Here is a 20,243-nt window from a genome sequence, read left to right as displayed (position 1 = left end):
AGTGTCCTGGCTGGGAGGCTCAGCCAGCACTGGCTACATTATTTGCAGGGCCCAGTGCAAAACATAAATGTACTGTCCCTTGTTTAAAAACTACTCAGAATTTCAAGAGAGTAACAACAGAGCATTAAACCAAGTGCAGGGTCCTTATAATCACAGAGGACACATGCCTATGAAGCCTTCCAAAATATTTAAACATTCAACAAGGCTTTAGAGAGCCTTTGCTACAACTTAATACTGTCAGTGGGGCTTGAGGTTAGGGAGATGGGATAAAAAACCATAAGCGTCCCACCAGGAATTTATAATTTTGTAGGATCAGATATTATACATTTAAAAAAATGATGAATTTTTCTTTAAAAATGAAATGATGCAATAATTATTTGAAAGTCCAGGGCACTCTTCGCACACCCAAAGGAAGTACTGCATGAGAGGTCTCACCTTGACCCATGGGTATCACTTTGTTTGGCCTGGACAGTGAAATAGGGTCCTAAAGAAGTGAACCGGGCAGCCAGTCATTGTTTTTGCCACACCACTCCATTGATGTATTTCTTATCCTACATTCATTAGAACTATTTCATGGCTTTTCCTTTGACTAAGAAGACACCTCTCAAAAACATGTATTTTCACTATCGCTTCTGTTGGCCATGCTTAGTTAAAATGTTCATAGAACCTTTGTTGTGCTAAAGCCCTTGTCTTTGAACTCACAGTGTAGAGCAAATTCAACTAGGGAATTTAAGTTCATAGGCAACATAAGTGGCCACGTTGTGTCCTGGCTTGTAGGGCACTGCTTTCAAAATATTCATTCATCCACTCAACATGTGCTGAGTTTCTACTTGGGCCAGGCCCTGGGTTTAGTTCAGGGGAAATATGCATGAGTAAGACTAGGTCTTACCCTTACAGAGTTCACGGTCTAGTGCTGTAACTAAAGGGACAAGATCCTTTCATAGAAATAAAACAGCATTTGCATCCTAGAGTGGCCTGACTGTGAGCTTCTGGAAAGATCCATTAAATGGGAAACCATCTGATCCTGTTGAGGGCCTTGATCCCCGGGCCCTCCTGTGGAGACAGTCATTTGGTTTTGGTAATTGCCTCTTGTCTTCCATGGGAAACTCGATTCCCGCCTGATCCTCTTGCCTTCTCCTGTCTCCAGTGGAAACAACACAGGCAGGTGGAGTCTTGCCGTGGAACTGCGTAAGCTCCGAGGGTGTGGGTTCTCGGGAGCTGAACTGAGGTTGGTGTGGTCAGTCTTCAGAGAAGGTGCCTCTAGGGCTTTTTAAGTGCCTTATGAAGACGACACCTGGGTAAAATATTTCCCTATCCCTTATCTCAATCTCCATTATTTTTATTTCCTCTCTTAAATTCAGCCCCAGTGCTGAAAACAAAACTTGGAATGTGGCTTTGTTGCACAAATGGTCCCTGTTTTGTTCAGCAACCTCAGTGATTTGGCTCATACAAAGAGAGTTTTGTTGTTTGGATGGTTGGATTGCTTGGGACACGTCCCACTCTTGTCCTGGGTAGATCTGTCATCCCCCAGTTTAGATCCAGTCTCTCCACCACCAAGCCGAGTCAGAAGAGACAGCCACGGTGCTGCTGGAGATGCAGCCTGTTGTCGGGGCCTTGGCTCTCCCCCACTCTCCTGCCATTAAGCCACGTAGGGATGCTGCCTGTTGCCCAGTAGATCCTTCTTGGCCTTAGAAAACCCTACAATGCCCTTGGTTCTCCCCCTTCCCCCTGTGTCCAGGGGAGGGCTGGGCCAGCCCCTGGATTAGCTGTGACATTGGGTGTGGCTCCTGGTGGCAGGAATCAGCCTTCTGGTTATAACCACGGCCTACAACCGAGCAAAATCTTAAGCACTTTTTACTTGGGATGCATGAGAAGAAGTTGGGAATACTTGTTCCTGATTGAACTGGAGGAAGGAGATCGGCATTCTCTTTCTTTGGTGTCTTCATCGTCAGAAACCTTAGCTAAGCCTCCTGTTCTTTGACCATGGCCTGACCAGGCTGAGTAGGGCTCATGAGCACGGCCGCTCACAGAAGGCAGGTCTGTGTCAGGCAGTGCCAATGGAATTCTCTACCTCCCCCTGCTCCGGCTTATACATGCCAAGTGGAGTCCCCACGCAGTGAGGAGCATCACGCTGTCCATGCTGGGGGAAGGGCTTGGGCCACCCTCCGACAGCCTCTAGCACGTGAGATTCTGCAGCCTTTTATTGTGACTAATGATTCCCTGGCACAAGCCCACCCTGAAATGTCACATCTGTCTCCCCCATCGAGACCCAACCGGTGCTCCCTTTCCCTCCACAGACCTCCAGGACTTCAAGTTAGATGTGCAGCACGTGATTGAAGTGGACGAGGGGAACACAGCCGTCATTGCCTGCCACCTGCCGGAGAGCCACCCGAAGGCCCAGGTCCGATACAGCGTCAAACAAGAGTGGCTGGAGGCCTCCAGAGGTGAGCGAGCAGGGCAGGGACGCTGCGGCTGAGGTCGGGAGGGAGCAAAACCACGACCCTGCTGCTGCCTCTAAAACCCCCATCAGCGCGCCATCGCCTGCACCTTGTGCCAGGCAGCTGCCTTCCAACTTGATACTTAGCCCTATAGGATTCTAAAGGGGTTGACCTCCACTGTTGAGGTCCTTGGGCCCTTTAGGAGGAATCCTTTCATTCTTTGAGGACTTGAAAGAAGTTTCCAAGCTGCTGCAATTGGATGGGGGTTCAGCACAGGGTTCCAGTTCTCCCTCTGATGTCCCTGCCACTCAGCTCAGGCAGAAAGCCTGCCTGGCAGCCCGGCGTTCCTAGAGCCTCAGGGAGCCCCAGTGGGAATGGAGCTCTTCCTGCATGGCAGAGCAATTTTTCAGTGGACCTTTTTACTTTCTGCCCCTTTCCCTAATACAGCCCTCTCAGCTGTCATAGCATCTGCCGCTTCCTGCCCAGTCCGCAGTGGGCACGACAGCGAGCGCAGGGGCTGCTAAGCTTTGGTCCAGTGTGGGGGGAGGTTGTTGCTTAAGACAAAGTCAGCTTCCTCATCTGCTCTTGAAGACAAGAGCAGCTGACCCTGCTCTGGAAGCCAAGTAGACCCTTCTGTACTTGAACCCACTGCTCCAAATGTACACCTTTTCTGATATTTTAGAGATGTAAAGTTTTTTTTTAAGATTTTTTATTTATTTCTCTCCCCTTCCCCCCAGTTGTCTATGCTCTGTGTCCATTCGCTGTGTGTTCTTCTGTGACCACTTCCATCCTTATCAGCGGCACCGGGAATCTGTGTTTCTTTTTGTTGCATCATCTTGCTGTGTCAGCTCTGTGTCTGCGGCGCCATTCCTGGGCAGGCTGCACTTTCTTTCGCGCTGGGTGGCTCTCCTTACGGGGCGCACTCCTTGCACATGGGGCTCCCCTATGCGGGGGACACCTCTGCGTGGCAGGGCACTCCTTGCGTCCATCAGCACTGCGCATGGGCCAGTTTCACACGGGTCAAGGAGGCCCGGGGTTTGAACCGCAGACCTCCCATGTGGTAGGCAGACGCCCTATCCATTGGGCAAGTCTACTTCCCAAAAGATTTTTGTTAACTTTTGCTGGTTATGAAAGGAATCTGTGTTCATTATGGGAAATTCAGAAAAGACACCACCAAACTATTTTTTGAAAAGGTAAGAATGCTAATGCCCAGAGAAGAGGAGCCTTACTCCCTTTTGGCCCAGCACAAGCCTCTGTAGGAGGCTGTCCCCACCCCGTCTGGCACTTGCTAAGCAGGGCACACCTGGGGCAGTCCAGCAGAGCAGGCACCTGGCCCGGTGAGACGGCTGTGCGGCGCCCCCACGACTCCCAGGCAGCTTCCAGAGCAAAGCTCAGAGCTGACAGCCCGAGCACTGCCTGCCGGGAAGCTGAAAGGTACCTGTGTCATGGGGGTGTCCAGAAGCTGGGAATCCGCCTCCTGTTTAAAGAACCAGAACACATCCCTGGGGGGTCATCCCAGAAGCAGACCAAGCCCCGAGAGCCAGGGGTTTCACAGTGATGCAGAGGGAAGGGTTTTGGTGGCTGTATTAGTCAGCCAAAGGGGTGCTAATGCAAAATACCAGAAATTGGTGGGTTTTTATAAAGGGTATTTATTTGGGGTAGGAGCTTACAGTTACCAGACCATAAAACATAAGTTAGTTCCCTCACCAAAGTCTAATTCCACATGTTGGAGCAAGATGGCTGCTGACATCTGCCAAGGTTCAGGCTTCCTGGGTTCCTCTCTTCCCAGGTCCTGCTTCCCTCTGGGCTTTGTTTTCTCCACAGAGTCAGCTGTAGACTATCAGGCAAATGGCTCTGTCTCTCTCCCTGGGGTTTCTGCCATGTCTAAGGAGCCGTCTCTATTCCTCTGGGTTCTTCTCCTGGCTCAGGTCCTCTCTTCCCGGGGCTTGTTCTCTTTCCTCTGTGTGCTTACTTGCCGGGGCTCCAGCTCAAGACTCCTGCATCAAACTCCAAATCAAAACTCCATCACAACCTCCAACTCTGTCCTTTGCCGTGTCTTTTATCTGTGAGTCCCCACCCACCAAGGGGCGGGAACTCAACACCCTACTTACGTGGCCCAATCAAAGCCCTAATCATAATTTAATCACACCCAGGTACAGACCAGATTTCAAACATAATCCAGTATCTATTTTTGGAATTCATAACTATATCAAATTACCATAGTGGCATTTGTGGGAGGGGGATTATAGTATTCCTTTCCAGTAACAGAAATTCAATAGCAAGGGTGGCTCAGAGCTGTGACCATGGCTAGAGTCACGTTCTAAAGTCAGTTCCCTCCTCCTTGGTGACTTAGCCTTCTTGTCTCCTATATGTGTAGCCTGGGCCCCTCAGTCCTTACAAGAGCTCTAAGGCAGCAGACATTATACCACTTTATAAATGAGGAAACAGGAACAGAAAGGTTAATCAAGTTGCCAAAGGTCACACAGCTAGTGGCCGGCAGATCCAGAGCTCAGGCCCGGGTCTGGCTAGCACTAAGTCCTGCTTCCTTTCCACCCTACCCTAGGCCCCTGGAATATAAGATGCTCTTCCACAGACCTGTATTCTCACTCGGGGCAGTCAGCAAGCCAGGTCGTTAGCTGCTTGGTTGATTTTCCTCCCTGGCGGTTCTCTCACTCAGTGCAAGGTTTCATGGACTCAGGTGTATATCCGCTCCTGGCGCCCACTCTACCTGGCCCCCGTCCCCCTCCCCTTTGTGGACGCCGTTTGGACGGGTGCTGCCGAGGGCAGTGTTCCGGTCCCTTGTGCAGCTCTATTTCCCTCGCCCTGCCCTTTCCGCAGGTAACTACCTGATCATGCCGTCGGGGAACCTCCAGATTGTGAACGCCAGCCGGGAGGACGAGGGCATGTACAAGTGCGCGGCCTACAACCCCGTGACCCAGGAAGTGAAAACCTCCGGCTCCAGCGACCGGCTGCGCGTGCGCCGTAAGGGCGGGCCCTCTTCCAGGCAGAGCAGGGAAGGGCGGTGGGAGCCCGGGCACGCCGCCGTCGACGCACCGGCGCTGCGTTCTCCAGGGGTGGCCGTGGGGCTCTGGCCACGGGGGCACCCACGACGGAGGCCGGGGCTCTCCCGGGGCGGCGCAGTGCCAGGCCCTCACGGCCCACGGCCCAGGGGCCGCGCTCAGGCGGGGGAGTGGCGGGGGGCCGTCCCTGCCTCCTGCCCCCCGAGACCGTTGCCTTCACTGAGTTGCTGCGAGCAGTGAATCAGTTGGGATGTGTGTGCTGGGGCGGGAGGCCTGGAGCTCAGCGGCGACGAGGCACCCACACAGACAGCACGAGGGTGCGCAGCGGCCCGATTGCACAGCCCGGGGCCTGCCGGCCTCCCCTGCGTGGGCGCACGCTGTCTGCTCCTGAGCTGCGCCCAGCGCCTCCCCCTGGTGAAAGTTCGTGGGAGCCTGCAACACCCCCCTTTAATACGAAAACAACAGCCACCTTTCCTGAGCACCTTCGCAGGCTTTGCAAATATTCAGTGGTTTCACATCTTACCATCTTAGGCATTGCTGCATGTCAGCACCAAAGAATTTACTGTGAGGCTAGTGAGGCTAACCTTCAGGGGACCCTGGGGCCTCATTTTGTACTTGTAGCCTTGTATTCTTCCACCTAAAGCGGGCCTCCCAACCTGAGTAAGTTCAGATCATCTGCCCCTGCTTGGCGAGTAAAGTACAAATCACGCAGGGTCCACGCGCTGCTTGCACGTCCCTGGGGAGGCAGCGTGGTGGAGGCCAACAGGCTTTCCAATACATTCCCTCCCCTCCCCCAAGCATTACAGAAAGGCCCCTGCTTCCTCAGCCAGCACCAGGTGAAGAAGCTCATTTGCGTTTGGGCACCTCGAGATATGAGAAATGCCTGTCTAGGCCCCACGTCTCAAAGATGTTCACTGTGGGGACATTGGGAAGCAGACCGTGGACTGTCCCGGCTCGGCCCGGCTCTCAGTCACACTTACGGAGGGCTTGCAGGAAAAATCGCCCACACCATTTAAAGTGTTCCTCTCTCTCTCTCTCCACCCCCCTCGTATGTCTCTCTTGGTCAACACAGAAAGTTAGACACACATTTGCTTAGTGTGTTAATAATGCCACTCCCCTGTATTATCCTGTGTATTACTCGTTAACAGCGCTCTGCAGAAGGAAATCCTCATTTCAGAGAAGGAAACCAAGGCCCCCCGGGGAATTAAGTAACTTGCCTCGCTTTGCGGAAGTAGAGGGCCCCTGCAGGGCTGTTGGATTACAACCCCAGGCTCTCTGGACCTGGATTCAGAGGCTTCTTCGCCTGGCATCCTGGTCCCACGTGCCGCTTTGCCCTCCTCATCCCTCTAGGCTCCACCGCAGAGGCTGCCCGCATCGTCTACCCCCCGGAGGCCCAGACCATCATCGTCACCAAAGGCCAGAGCCTCATCCTGGAGTGCGTGGCCAGTGGAATCCCACCGCCGCGGGTCACCTGGGCCAAGGATGGCTCCAGCGTCGCCAGCTACAACAAGACACGCTTCTTGCTGAGCAACCTCCTCATCGACACCGCCAGCGAGGAGGACTCGGGCACCTACCGCTGCATGGCCGACAACGGCGTGGGGGAGCCTGGGGCGGCCGTCATCCTCTACAACGTGCAGGTGTTCGGTGAGTCCCACCCTGTGGTCCTGTCCCTGCCCTCGGCCTTCTCTCTCCCTGCCCTGCGCCTTTGTGGAGGCTCCGAGGGTTAGTCCTTGGGAGCATCACAGGCCGAGCGAGCGGTAGCGGAACACGGAAAGGGTCCTGAGGTCCTTGGTCTCGGGTGAAGGCACAGGTCCCAGTAGCCCTCTTTATCCCCTTTCCTGCCTCCACCCCTTCCCATTAGGACATACCAGCAGCCAAGGGAAGGCGGGAGCTGCTTCTTGACCGCAGCCCCCTCCCCAGCAGCCCTTCTCACCGCTGCTCTGGCTTCTCGGCAGAACCCCCCGAGGTCACCATGGAGCTGTCGCAGCTGGTCATCCCGTGGGGCCAGAGCGCCAAGCTCGCCTGCGAGGTGCGCGGGAACCCCCCGCCCTCGGTGCTGTGGCTGAGGAACGCTGCGCCCCTCGCCTCCAGCCAGCGCCTCCGGCTCTCCCGCAAGGCCCTGCGGGTGGTCGGCGTGGGGCCCGAGGACGATGGCGTCTACCAGTGCATGGCTGAGAACGAAGTCGGGAGCGCCCACGCCGTGGTCCAGCTGAGGACCACTGGGCCCGGTGAGTACAGCCCTGAGGCCTGGCTGGCGTTGGCAGGGCCCTCTGCTCCGCGATATCTAACTCAGAACCCCAGCGTAGGAGACAGATGAAAGCAGTTATTTTTAAGTTCCCCTGCACGTGAAGTTATTAATATGTCCGAAGTACACATTTTCACTAATGAAAACAACCCATCTAACTGTTACTTGTATTTTAAACTTTTTCACGAGTTTGCAGACTTTGTGGCTTCCTAGGGTTCCAGGGTTTGACAACCACTGCACTAGACCAAAGCAAAGGAAATCTGTTCTTCTCAGTTCCATTTCAGTTGACATCTGAACTACTGAGCCGTTACCATGGGTCCAGCCCTGGGCTAGGAAATCCATAGGAACCTCACAATACAGAGAAACATGTCAAGATCACTGTACTCAAGAGTCTTTCTCATAAGTGTGACAAAACCAAGGAACCAATCTGAAAAAAAAGAAATACAACGCATAGTAACATGCTGAGTCAGCATTGTCGGTTTCCAACATCCTGTGATGCAGGAGGTCAGGTGGAGGACCATGGAAGCTTCCTGAAGGAAGTGCTGTCCCTCCTGGCCACTATCATTCTCTGAGGGGATTTACAGACTTCCTGTCTCTCGTTTCTGTGTCACCTCAGTGGAGCAGGAAAAGCCCTACACTGCACCACGGTGTTTAACTTCAACACTGAAGGGAAATGTCTCTATCCCCAGCCTCCACATGAGAAGGAAGACGCTGGGCTCCTGCACCTCAGGAGCAAATTGAGATAGCTCACTCAAGACACACCCAGCGTGGACTCGGGAAGCAGGCAGGTTTCCCAGATACGTGTTTGTTGTCCCCTGAGCCTTGGTGAGAGGCCTGGGCGTGCGGGCCGGGCAGCCTCCCCTCCTGTCAGGGCAGGGACACCACTGTCTCTCCCCACAGAGCCTGGCTGTACGTCCAGCGGGCTGGTGTCATCTGAACAGGAGTTAGTTTTCTAGGGCTGCCAGCCCAAAGTACCTCAGACTTGATGGCTTGAAACATCAGAAGTGTGTTCTTTCACCTTCTGGAGGTCAGGGGTCCAAGACCAAGGTGTCAGCAAGGCTACATCTGAAACCCGTGGGGAACCCTTGCTTGGCTCTCCTGGCCTCTGGTGCTTGCCGGCAATCCGTGGCGTTCCTTGGCTGGTAGATGCCAAGTCTCTGCCTCTGTCTTCACACGGCCTTCTCCCTGCCTTCCATCTCTCCTTCTCAGGAGGACTCCAGTCCTTTAGGGCTCAGGGCCCACCCTACTCCAGTACCACCTCATCTTAATTCTCTGCAGTGAGCCGAGTTCCAAATAAGGTCACAGTCACAGGTACCAGGAGTTAGGACTTCAACATATGAGTTTGAGGAGACAGTTCAACCCGTAACACTGCCCCAGCAGGTCTTCTCAGAATTCTTTGTCAATTTTCTCCTTCAGGGCAGCAGCTCAGCAGCCAAACCGGCGGGGGGGGGGGGGGGGGGGGCACCAGCAGGCCTCTCACTTTCCATGTCTTTCCTGCTTGGTCCTCCAGGCACAACCCTGAGGCCACGGGGAGATGCTAAGCCAGACACCGCCACAGCTCCCCCGCCACCCTCCAGACCCGGCCTCCCCAACCAGATGCGGAGGGGCCGAATGGGGCTCCCAAGGCCCCCCGCATCAGCACAACCTGCGTCCCTGCAGTGCCCAGGCGAGAAGGGGCAGGTGGCTCTCGCTGATGCCCCCATCATCCTCAGCTCGCCTAGGACATCCAAGACTGACTCATATGAGCTGGTGTGGCGGCCGCGGCATGAGGGCGGTGGCCGGGCACCAATCCTTTACTACGTGGTGAAGCACCGCAAGGTATGGCCCCTGCTGCTGTGATGCTGCGCCACCCCCCCCCCTCCCCTGGCACAGAGGTCCCCCCGCCTCCGGCCATCTTCCCCTGGGCTTCCGAAGCCAGGACTGAACACCCGACCACTGAGCATGCCTCCTCCAGGGTGCCTTCCCACCCCTCCCAGAAAGCTGGCTGCGGGACGGGCATTCCGCCCGGACAATCCCAGGAATGCCCGGGGTGTCGCAGCTCTATGCTCTTGTTTCCCAAAAGCCAGCACCATCAGCTTCTAGGCTCTGAGGAGAAATTACTGCCAACTGCTTGTTAACCATCCCCTGTCCTCCTCTTTGCTCTGTCATTTGTTGGTGGTGCTGTGTTTTTTGTTTTTGGGTTTTTTTTTTTAAACCAGAGTAAGTTCTAGTAGGTACATAACGGTGGAAACTCTGGCATGGCAAGCTAGCTCTAAAGCCAGGAGAACACAAATGTTTGTGAACAAGTGTTTTCTCGGAGGGTTATAAAATACCCCTTCAGTCCTCAGAGTTTATCATGGTTTGGGTTTGACAAGCAGGCATTTGAGCTAAATGCACGGCACGTTGCTGGGCTCAGCTGTTTGTTCTGGATAGAAGGCGCTCTGTCCAGGTGAGTGTTTCTGGAGCTGATGGAGGTGCCGGGGCTGGGGTGTGGGTGGGAGGGGGATCTCTGGCTCTGACAGGATGAGGGGGCTGAGCCGAGCCAGCCCACCCCCTTAGACACCACCGCACCCCGTGAGGCAGGACAGGGAAGCTGTGCGGCCGCCCTCAGCCAAGGCTGCAGTCTTACCTGCTGGCCCCCTGCAGGGGACAGGGACCTGAAACCATTCCTACTCATCCCTTTTCTTCCTAAGGCCCTTAAGTCAGTAGGAAATTATTGTTCTCAGGTGGATTTTTCTTTATTTTACTTAATAAGTCATGACACATATCACCAAACGCTGGGTTTTAGTATGCCTTTATATTATTTTCACTTATAAACATGCTACATACCCTTTGTAGGAAATGTGGAAAACATATAAATACATGACAGTGGAGCAAAAAATGTTTACCCACTTTTCTCTCCCACCCCACCCCAGCCCGCAAAATTAAACAGAGCCCTGTGTGGTGGAACGTGTTACTTTGGGCCCTGGTGGCCCTTCTCATTCCATTCTTTTCCTCTTCTTGCTCTCGGCACCCTGGAGTGGTCTGAGTCGCACCTAAAGCAGAACGCCTCCCCCACGAACTGCCCCCTCTGCTGGCTCCTCAGCAGGGCCGGGCGGGGGTCCATTTCCCACTAAGCGTCAGCCCAACAGCCTCTTCACGGGCAGCGGCAGGGGGCGAATGGCCTTTAAACAAAAAGCAGCCTTGTTCAGCGCAGGTTATGGGGCAGGACTGGCGCTAGCCCTCGCTCTCCCGTGAAAGTGGACACCTCCACCGGAGCTGTAGGCATAGATCGCAGCAGGTCATGTGCCCTCGGCCCCCAGAAGACAAGAGCTGGGCTGATAGCAGGAATAATATTTTTCAGGCCAATAGGTGGCCACAAAACTGCCTCACCGAGAGGCAGGCTGGCAGAGGCCTTGCCGCTGCAATCTGGAAACACCAGGCTGCCGCCACACGCCCCCAGCAGTGCATGCGACAGTGACTAATTGCCCCTCCGTTGCTTGTTTTCGTTGCCGGGACCAGGGGAAGTGCAGGGCCAGAGGCGGGCGCCGGGCAGCGGGGAGAAGGGGCGCAGGCAAGTGGGAGGACAGTGCTCCTGCAGGGCCTGGCTCCTGTGAGGCTCCGGCTTCTGGGGCGCTTGGAACTGTCAGATGGACGCTGCCAGAGCAGAAATTAGGTCTGAAGAAGAGTTCCCTTACTAGGGGACTAAGATGTCTTAAAGATCATCGCACAAGAAAGGATTTTGAAATCAAGAGTCAGTGTTTGGATTGTGTTTTCCCACCCCATGTACCCCCTTCTCTTGCTGGGGGCTGGGAACCATTCGGCTGCTTTTCACTTTTTTTTCAAGGGCGTAAAGCAAGTTTCCTTTCCTGGTGCATCTGCGCACCCTGGGCTACTGTGTTTGGGTTTCCTGCACCACTGTGGGATTCTCAGTTTGTAAAATTTCTCCCCTTGGAACAAATCCTGGAAATTTGACATTAATGAGCCCAGACCATCCCTGTCCCTTGAATGGTAGTTTTGTTCTCTAGTTGAATATTCTGCCTCAGGATAAGAAGCTTTCCTACCAGCTGTTTTCTCCCCTCAGCAAACCACAGCTTCAGTTTCCAGAAGGCTGTGAGATGTACACAGTTGGCAGTTAAGGCTGCTGTCCTGAAAATCAGGGTGGACGAGACAGAGAGGCCTGGCAGCAACACTTGTGGGGAACCTGGAGCTCCTTAGTTTTTTCATGAGATTTAAAGGCCTAGGGATTCAAAGCCACTGAAGATTAGTGCAAAATAGTCACAGCAAGGGCTGAGGACAGGAGCAGACAAAGGAGGATTGAAATGGCAGAAACCCTGTCAGGTGGAGGACATGGGGAGTTGCGGAGCGGGGCCAGGCGTTTGTTGATTACCTGCTGCAGGCCATAGTCAGTGCTAGATGCTTCAGCTAATCTTCAGAATAATCCTCAGAGATTTCATTTGCCCCATTTTAGAAGCGAAAAGCCGGGGGATCAGAGAGGTTAGAGAACTCGCCCGGAGACACACAATTGATAAGAGACACAACCAGGATTTGAACCCAGGAATTTCTGACCCCGAGATTCTGATTTCTGGAGTAAGTTAAAACTAGGAGCGTGCTTTGGAGTCAAGTTGTGTTCCTTCTGCTCACTGGCAATGTGGTCTTAGGCAAAATACTCATCTTTATAAGCCTCAGGCTACTCTCTTGTGAAGTGGGAACAATATGAATTCTGATCTCTTGGGCTGTTGTGAGGAAAAGCGAGCTGTACATGGGAGGTGCTGACTCCCTGTCTAGCACGTAGCACTCAGCAAATGCTGCAGTTTCTACCGGTGCCCCTGCCTTTATCTTCATTCTCATCGTCATATCTCATATGTCCACAGAGAAAATGTGGAATGGGTGTGGGAAGGGTAGCCATGGTGGCTGCTGGGTTTGGGGAATGGGAGGAAGAGATGAGATGTGGAGTCGGTTTCAGGACGTTGAGTTGTCCTGGGTGGTGCTTAACAGACAATTACGGGACATTGTAGATCCCCCCAGGGCCCACTGGATGGAACGTGGGAGAGTGTGGGCTATGATATGGACCATTGACTATGGGGTGCAGTGATGCTCAGAGATGTACTTACCAGGTGCAATGGATGTGTCACAATGATGGGAGAGAGTGTTGCTGTGGGGGGAGTGGGGGGTGGGGGCGGTGGGGTTGAATGGGACCTCATATTTTTTTAATGTAATTTTAAAAAATAAATAATAATTAAAAAAAAAAGAATAGACACTGAAGAGTAGAAACTATTTGGTTTAAATAGAGCAAAGAGCAAGAAATGTAAACCTGGAGGTTTAGAAGATTGCAGGGGGAGGGGGTTTTGAAGATGCTCTCGGCAGGCTCGCTCCGGCCAGCCGCCCTTCCCCACTGAGTTTTCTTTGGTGGGATTGTTGGGCTGGAGCCTGACTTCACTGTTCCAGAAAGGACGGCCATCCCCGAGCCAGCAGGGGCTGTCTGAGCTCTGCCTGCCCCAGCACCAACTGGCCCCCTCCTCTTCTTCCCGCCTCCTGCCCTCTTGGGCTCAGTTCTGCTTTCCTTGCCAGCTACAGCCCACCTGTGGCTCCGGGCAGAGGTGCAGGTCCTCATACAAGCCACCTTCTCCAGCAGGTCACAAATACCTCCGACAACTGGACCGTCTCTGGCATCCCAGCCAGCCAGCACCGGCTGACCCTCACCAGACTCGACCCCGGGAGCTTGTATGAAGTGGAGATGGCAGCCTACAATTGTGCGGGCGAGGGCCAGACGGCCATGGTCACCTTCCGAACCGGTGAGCGTTGAATGTCGCCCGCAGCCCCAGGCTGGGGACCTGCGTGGGGCCTCCAGGGCCCAGCTGGGAGGCCCTGCTCACCCTGACCTGGCTGTTCACTGTGTGCCCGGGGCCAGGCTCTCTGGCATCCCTTTGACCCTCTCCTATGCAGGGGCCAGGTGCAATGCCAGGGCCAAATCAGACAGAGCTGGGGATGAACCCCCACTTCCAGTGTCTTTTATTCTTCCTTATCAGACCCCTTGAAAGGGAGACTGAATGCACTCTCGCTCCCATGCTGACTTCAGCCCGTTTCCACTCAGGTCGGAGACCCAAACCTGAGATTGTGGCCAGCAAGGAGCAGCAGATCCAGAGAGATGACCCTGGAGCCAGTGCCCAGAGTGGCAGCCAGCTGGACCATGGCCGCCTATCCCGTAAGTCCCACCACAGTGGGGGTTGTGCAGGGGCTGGGGCGATGCACAGCCGGAAACCTGGGAGCAGGCCCACTGCCGCCGAGGCCTGTGGCTGCAGGCTCAATGGGGTCTCGAGTCCTTGGGTCCAGGAGGCCTTTGGACCCTTTTCCTGGCATCTCTCCAGTTTTAACCATAATGAGAAAATATGGAGTCATGTTTTAAAAATAAAAGGCTGGTGTCTGATGCTGCGTTTGCTGGCTCTTTGGGTGCAGGAAGCAGTGGAGAGGAGAGCAGCTGGCCCTCGGGGCCTGCACACTCTGACTTCGCAGAAGCAGAGCGTTGTGGGGTCCAAACTCCTGGGCTGCTCCCTGGAGAGGGCGGCCCAGGTAGCCCTAGGAAGGTCCGATCCAACTGCCAGTGGGGTAGAGGACTGTGGGGAGGAGCAGGCCACGAGCAGGTGGGCTCCCCCACCAGCGCGCTGTGTCCCCTCCCCCTACCCCCCACCTGTGCTCCTCTCCAGCCCCGGAAGCCCCCGACAGGCCCACTATCTCCACGGCCTCCGAGACCTCGGTGTATGTGACCTGGATTCCCCGTGGGAACGGTGGGTTCCCCATCCAGTCCTTCCGTGTGGAGTACAAGAAGCTGAAGAAAGTGGGGGACTGGCTTTTGGCCACCAGTGCCATCCCCCCCTCCCGGCTCTCAGTGGAGATCACAGGCCTGGAGAAAGGTAGGGCCAGGCCCCTCTCGCACCAGAGGTGGTGGCCGGCAGCTCCGGGGCCCTTCTGCTCTGTCCTCCCACGCCCACCGCTGGGTGCCCTCTGGGGTGTTTACCCAAGTCCCTCAAGTCCTTTCTCCACCCTCTTTCCACAAGAGGGTCCGGAGCCATTTCCCACATGGCTCCTTTCTGATGTGGATGCGGTTTCTTGTGAGTCCTACGGGGACTCCGTATTGGGGAAGGGCAGCCCAGGTATGCCCCTAATCTTGGGTCCTGATGGCTTGCGGGGAACCGGCTGTTTGCTGGCTCCTGGGATCATCCAGTGTCTCTCTCCCCAGGCACCTCCTACAAGTTCCGAGTCCGGGCCCTGAACATGCTGGGGGAGAGCGAGCCCAGCGCCCCCTCCCGGCCCTATGTGGTGTCAGGCTACAGCGGTCGCATGTACGAGAGGCCCGTGGCCGGCCCTTACATCACCTTCACGGATGCAGTCAATGAGACCACCATCATGCTCAAGTGGATGGTAAGCGGGCCTAGGTGACAAGACTGCAAAGGGAAGAGGGGCTCAGGTTCAAGTGCAAGCAGAGCTGGCTGCGTGCAGCAGGGCAGGAGGAAACTTTTCTGCCTCAACTCTTCTGAGACACCTCTCCCTAAGAGCCCCCCACCTGTGTACCTGGGAACTGGCCTCTCCCACCCAACAGCCTAGTGGTGGGAGTCTTGGAGGGCTCTTATTGGTTGGAACTGCCAGTAGTGGTCTCCTGTTGGTTTTTTGTGCCTGACCCTAGTAACCTCCAAGCTTGTCCCTGTTTTCAGATTTTGCCCCACCTCCTTGTATCTCTTTAGTCCTTCTCCAACCCCTAACACAGTTGCTCAGGGTCCCTTTGGAGCCAGAGTTCCTCACCCTCACTATTTCCAGGAAGGTTCAGAGGGGACTTAAGTTTTTGGAGTAATAGAATTTGGTTTCTTCTGTCCAAAAGCTTGGTGACCTCTAGGCTAAATAAATGAGTGTTCTTCCTAGGACTCTTCAGAGAACCTTAAGTATAGCGTCACAAATGTTTGTAATAGGCCTCCAGTGAATTTCAAACTCTAGGCTGGGCTAAAATGTCTGTACACCCGTGTTTTTTCTCTGACGACGATTTCCCTGCTGTGATGCTAACTTATTTCTTCTCCTCATAGTATATCCCAGCAAGTAACAACAACACCCCAATCCATGGCTTTTACATCTATTATCGACCCACAGACAGTGACAATGACAGTGACTACAAGAAGGACATGGTGGAAGGTGAGGAACTCTTCTGCGTGCTGTGGTCTCCCCTGCTGGCAAAGTGTTCTGGGTGTTAGTGAAACCCAGGGAAGCATAAAACCTGGGTCTGGAGTGGCACAGGACATCCTGTGCCCCATATCATTGACTCACTTCATGATGCAGTTGGGACCGTCAAGTTCAAAACCCCATGTTTCCTTCCTATGAACTTGGGTAGGCCCCAAGAACAGACTCTCCAGTGGCTCCAAATTGCCCCCTGTGCTGGTGCTCTTGTCTGAGTCTGACTGTGAGTTGGGGTCCAAGCACCACACGTAACTTTCCCACTTTCTCTCCCAGGGGACAGGTATTGGCACTCCATCAGCCACCTGCAGCCAGAGACCTCCTATGACATTAAAATGCAGTGCTTCAATGAAGGAGGGGAGAGCGAGTTCAGCAATGTGATGATCTGTGAAACCAAAGGTGATTGCTGTGGGTTCTCTGATCTCTAGTCTTCCTAGTTCCAGCAAACCAGGGCAAAGTAACTATTCCAAGAGCCATGCTGGGTGTGTCTTTCCCAGGAAAACTCCTTATTTTCCAAGTATCCCCAAACTTTGTCATTTTTAGCCCTTCTGTTCATTTGCCTGTGCCTCATATTCAGTGTGAGTGAGTTGCTTTCAAGTCAGTTTCAAGGAGATCATTGGAGCTGGAGAAACATAGGAAGTAACTCATACATGGAATTCATGGAATAGAAGTCTTAAGTCGGGGACATTCAAGAAGGACTTTATTCCTACAAGAACACTTGGCACTTAAATTGGTCAGTTTAATTAATTCAACTGTAACCCCGTGAGATAAGGAAGAAGCTGAGCATGAGGAAATCATATACTTTGGCCAAGGTCGTACAGTCATTGGGAAACACCTTGGGACAAGACATGTCTGACAGAAGCCCAGGTTCTTTGCCCACACTAAAACATGTAACTTTCATATTATACCCTGTTGTACTCTATTGAAATTTGTACATTGTTCAGGTAGCTAGATGTCATAAGCAGGTAAATTGCAAAGAATAAGACAATCAAAAAGGAGTAGGAATGGAAGCAGCAACATTATCTCCTTGGCTCTGTGCTACTTTCAATCACTTATTACACCTGCACTTATTGAGTGCCTCCTGTGTGTACTTCCTGCCCTCTTCTACAGTGTCATGACAGGACAGATATTTCCACAGCCAAAAATTCCATATGATGTGGTTCATAGAGTACCAGGGGAAAGAGCAGAGCCTTCACAAAAGATGCAACATTCACTCTGATCTTTTTGAACCATTGGACTTTCAACTGGAATGAGGAGGGAGGGACTTGCTGGTGCAGGACCAACCTGGAAGTAGCTCTAGATGGTTGGGGTGTATGGTGCCTGGAGGACCAGAGAGAGAATGCTCAGGGCTGTGGCCAGAGATGTGGATGGGCCTCTGGTCATTGAGGACCGGGAGGGAGCAGCTAGTGCAGTCAGACACTCAAGTGGATGCCACTCAAGGCAGTATGGCAGAGGAGGGTCATCATTGGATTTGTTGAGAGGTGTCACTGGTGTCCATACAAGGAACCGGCTGAGGGGAGAGAACTGGCTGCAAGGTAAAGGTAGAGGGAAGGAATGCATTTGTATCTCTTTTTCTGAGGAGCTGTGGGTAGGACCAGGAGACTCATTGCATGTTGGGCCCAGGAGAGAGTGAAAGGAGTTCCTTTCCCTTTAAATTAGGGCTTCTGGCTTAATGTAACATACAAATGATGTGCCATATACTGAAATAGCAAGGGCGAAGGGAGAAACAAACTTCATGAGAAAAAATCAAGATGAGATCACCTGGAGACTTCCTGAGACATCAAAATGAATGCCCAAAAAGAGAAACAGGGCCCTGCCCTGGGGAGAGGTCCGCGTTGGGGATATTGATTTGGGAGTCATTGGGACAGTGGTTGAAATTGTGGGAATAGAAGAGATTATACAGAGTGTCGGCTGAGAGGAACTAGGAAGAACTCCCAGTGTCTGAGGGGAAATCAGAAAGGAAAAAGCAGGGGAAAAAAAGTACTTAAAGTAGCATTCAGTGGGAATACCAGGGCATTGTAGTATCAGAAAGTCAAGGCAGAAGACGGGTATGAAACAGTGAAAGGAGTTAATATCAGGTATTCCCTGGTAATAGCAAAACCTCATTTAGGATCTTAACTTTTCACTCTGAAATTGGTGTTTTGCAATTACTGTTTGTGCTAGTAAATCCCAAAATGTCCATCTCTCTGCTCCGTGACCCAAGCTAGTGCTTCACATCCCTTGATTAGCCCAGGGGTAGGAAATGATTTGTAGGTGAATTCTTCCACTCCCAATTCTTTTACTGTTTTCATGCCTTTTTATAATTTTTTCCTCAAAAAGTTTACCAATTACTCTCTCAGAAAACCCCTACACTTCTGCTCAAAGGAGTTTGACTCACAAACCCCGCTGGGCTCACTAATGTCTCGGTGTATTTTGAAATAACGCGTTCAGGCCTCATACAGACTTTTCCGTTCCACACGGGCTTCATGCTGAGTGAGGACATCGCTCTAACAAGGAGTTTTAGGTCCTATCTTGTGGTTTGATCCCATTGCCCACACCCATGGAGTTGTTTCTTGTTGTTTTGTTTTGTTTTCCTTTCTATTTCTTGCAAAAGAAATGTCAGAGAAATAGGTACTGAAAGTTAGCTTTCTCTACAATTATAGCTCGGAAGTCTTCTGGTCAGCCCGGGCGTCCTCCACCCCCGACTCTGCCCCCACCGCAGCCGCCACCGCCTGAAACCATTGAGCGTCCTTTGAGCACCGGGGCCATGGTAGCACGCTCCAGCGACCTGCCCTACCTGATCGTTGGGGTCGTCCTGGGCTCAGTCGTCCTCATCATCGTCGCCTTCATCCCCTTCTGTTTGTGGAGGGCCTGGTCTAAGCAGAGTGAGTGAGTGAGCCTCCGCAGCACAAGGCAGCCCCAAGGGAGGCCACCATGCCGGCAGGGCCATGTGCCCGGCTGTGCGGAGAGCGAGCCCCTGGTGCCCAGGGCTCAGAGGGAGTCGGAGGAGACTCGGGGGCTGAGCCTTTTCCTCCTGCTCAGGTACCTCGGCTGACGGAGAGTAGGGAGAGTTGGAAGGAGGTCCGTCCTTTCTGTATCTGGAGTTCAGTACGTGTCTGGCTCCATCTCCTTTAAATGTGTGAAGCTGCTTCTCAAACTCACGTCTGTACTTACAATTGGCCCTTGCTATTCCTTTCAGGTGTTTTCTGCTCCTTTCTGGATCTGGGGCTGCCTTGACCTTTCCCCCTTATCCTGAATGTAACTGACTTGGATCCACTAGTTTCTGCTCCAGACGGCAACACATTGGGCCAATTTGCCTCATCTAAATATTGCTCATTGTGTTTATTCACCTTCTCCTTCCCCAAAACTCTTCCTCCCCCATAGCTCCTTACTCTTCACCCCACTACCATCAGCAGGAAAAAAATATATAGATACTAGGAAAAAAGTGTGTGGCAGGAAGAACATGCCAAGGACAATATTTTCCATCCCTTGGTAATAGCTCCTTGTCTGCCTCATTTGACCCCATGTGGTCAGGAGTTTCCTGAGATTTGTGAGACTTTTTTAAGCTGCCCGAAGCCTCCTTGGCCTGAGCCTACCTCTGTCTTCTTTTCCTTGCAGAACATACTACAGACCTGGGTTTTCCTCGAAGTGCCCTGCTGTCTTCCTCCTGCCAGTACACCATGGTGCCACTGGGAGGACACCCGGGCCACCGAGCCAACGGGCAGCCCTACCTCAGTGGCATCAACGGGCGGGCCTGTGCCAGTGGGCTGCCTGGACACAGGGGCTGCCCTGCAGCTGCGATGGGCTACCCCGGCATAAAACCTCAGCAGCACTGCCCAGGGCAGCTTCAGCAGGTAATGCACGCTGGGGGTGTGGGCAGGGGTAGCTCACCAAGGAGGGGGGTGCTGCCTCCTGGGGCTTCCTCCCCTCCTGCCGCTAGCCCTGGGCTGCTAGGCTGCTGGACCAGGCTTTCTTTACTCACGAACTTGATCATCCTGCTGAACAGTGAACTCTGGAAAGTTTCCTGGTCCCCTGAAATGACTTTTATTGTTAATTTCTCTTTTGAACGGCAGGATGACAACAGCCTGCTGAGGCAGACCATACTTGGCAATGGTTGTGATCCCCAAAGTCACCAGGTTTCCAGGTAACCAGGCCCCTCCCTATCCCTTCTATTCCAGAGCCTCACTTTGATCTTTACCTCCTCAAACCTAACTTCAGTCAGTCACGGTTGAATCATAGAGCTTCACTCAGGGATCACCAAATCTAACATCCCTGCTCCGCCAGACCATTACCCTAATGAGACGTAGCTGCTGTGTTTGCAATAATGAGGCCCTTTCTGCTCTGGGGCTGGCTGGCAGGCAGGATGTAGCCCCACATGACTGCCTT

General features: G+C 53.3%; 1 protein-coding gene across 2 annotated transcripts in view; it reads left to right on the top strand.

The window, feature by feature from the left end:
- Positions 1 to 20,243, top strand: part of BOC (BOC cell adhesion associated, oncogene regulated) — a 76,879-nt gene that overhangs the window by 54,258 nt on the left and 2,378 nt on the right. The window contains exons 5-18 of one of the 2 annotated variants that reach the window (XM_058295845.2): positions 2,298 to 2,444; positions 5,277 to 5,420; positions 6,809 to 7,102; positions 7,414 to 7,686; positions 9,214 to 9,521; positions 13,297 to 13,456; positions 13,756 to 13,866; positions 14,366 to 14,572; positions 14,899 to 15,080; positions 15,734 to 15,839; positions 16,155 to 16,277; positions 18,521 to 18,742; positions 19,476 to 19,711; positions 19,931 to 20,001. In XM_058295845.2, coding sequence (XP_058151828.1) covers positions 2,298 to 2,444; positions 5,277 to 5,420; positions 6,809 to 7,102; positions 7,414 to 7,686; positions 9,214 to 9,521; positions 13,297 to 13,456; positions 13,756 to 13,866; positions 14,366 to 14,572; positions 14,899 to 15,080; positions 15,734 to 15,839; positions 16,155 to 16,277; positions 18,521 to 18,742; positions 19,476 to 19,711; positions 19,931 to 20,001 — 2,584 coding nt within the window. Of the gene's footprint in view, positions 1 to 2,297; positions 2,445 to 5,276; positions 5,421 to 6,808; positions 7,103 to 7,413; positions 7,687 to 9,213; positions 9,522 to 13,293; positions 13,457 to 13,755; positions 13,867 to 14,365; positions 14,573 to 14,898; positions 15,081 to 15,733; positions 15,840 to 16,154; positions 16,278 to 18,520; positions 18,743 to 19,475; positions 19,712 to 19,930; positions 20,002 to 20,243 lie in introns of both variants that reach the window. The other variant, XM_058295843.2, reaches the window with a different exon arrangement.

This window comes from Dasypus novemcinctus, chromosome 4, assembly GCF_030445035.2.
Source record: "Dasypus novemcinctus isolate mDasNov1 chromosome 4, mDasNov1.1.hap2, whole genome shotgun sequence".
Classification (NCBI taxonomy): domain Eukaryota; kingdom Metazoa; phylum Chordata; class Mammalia; order Cingulata; family Dasypodidae; genus Dasypus; species Dasypus novemcinctus.
The sequence above is the reverse complement of the archived record's forward strand: the minus strand, read 5'-3'. Positions and strand labels throughout refer to the sequence as shown.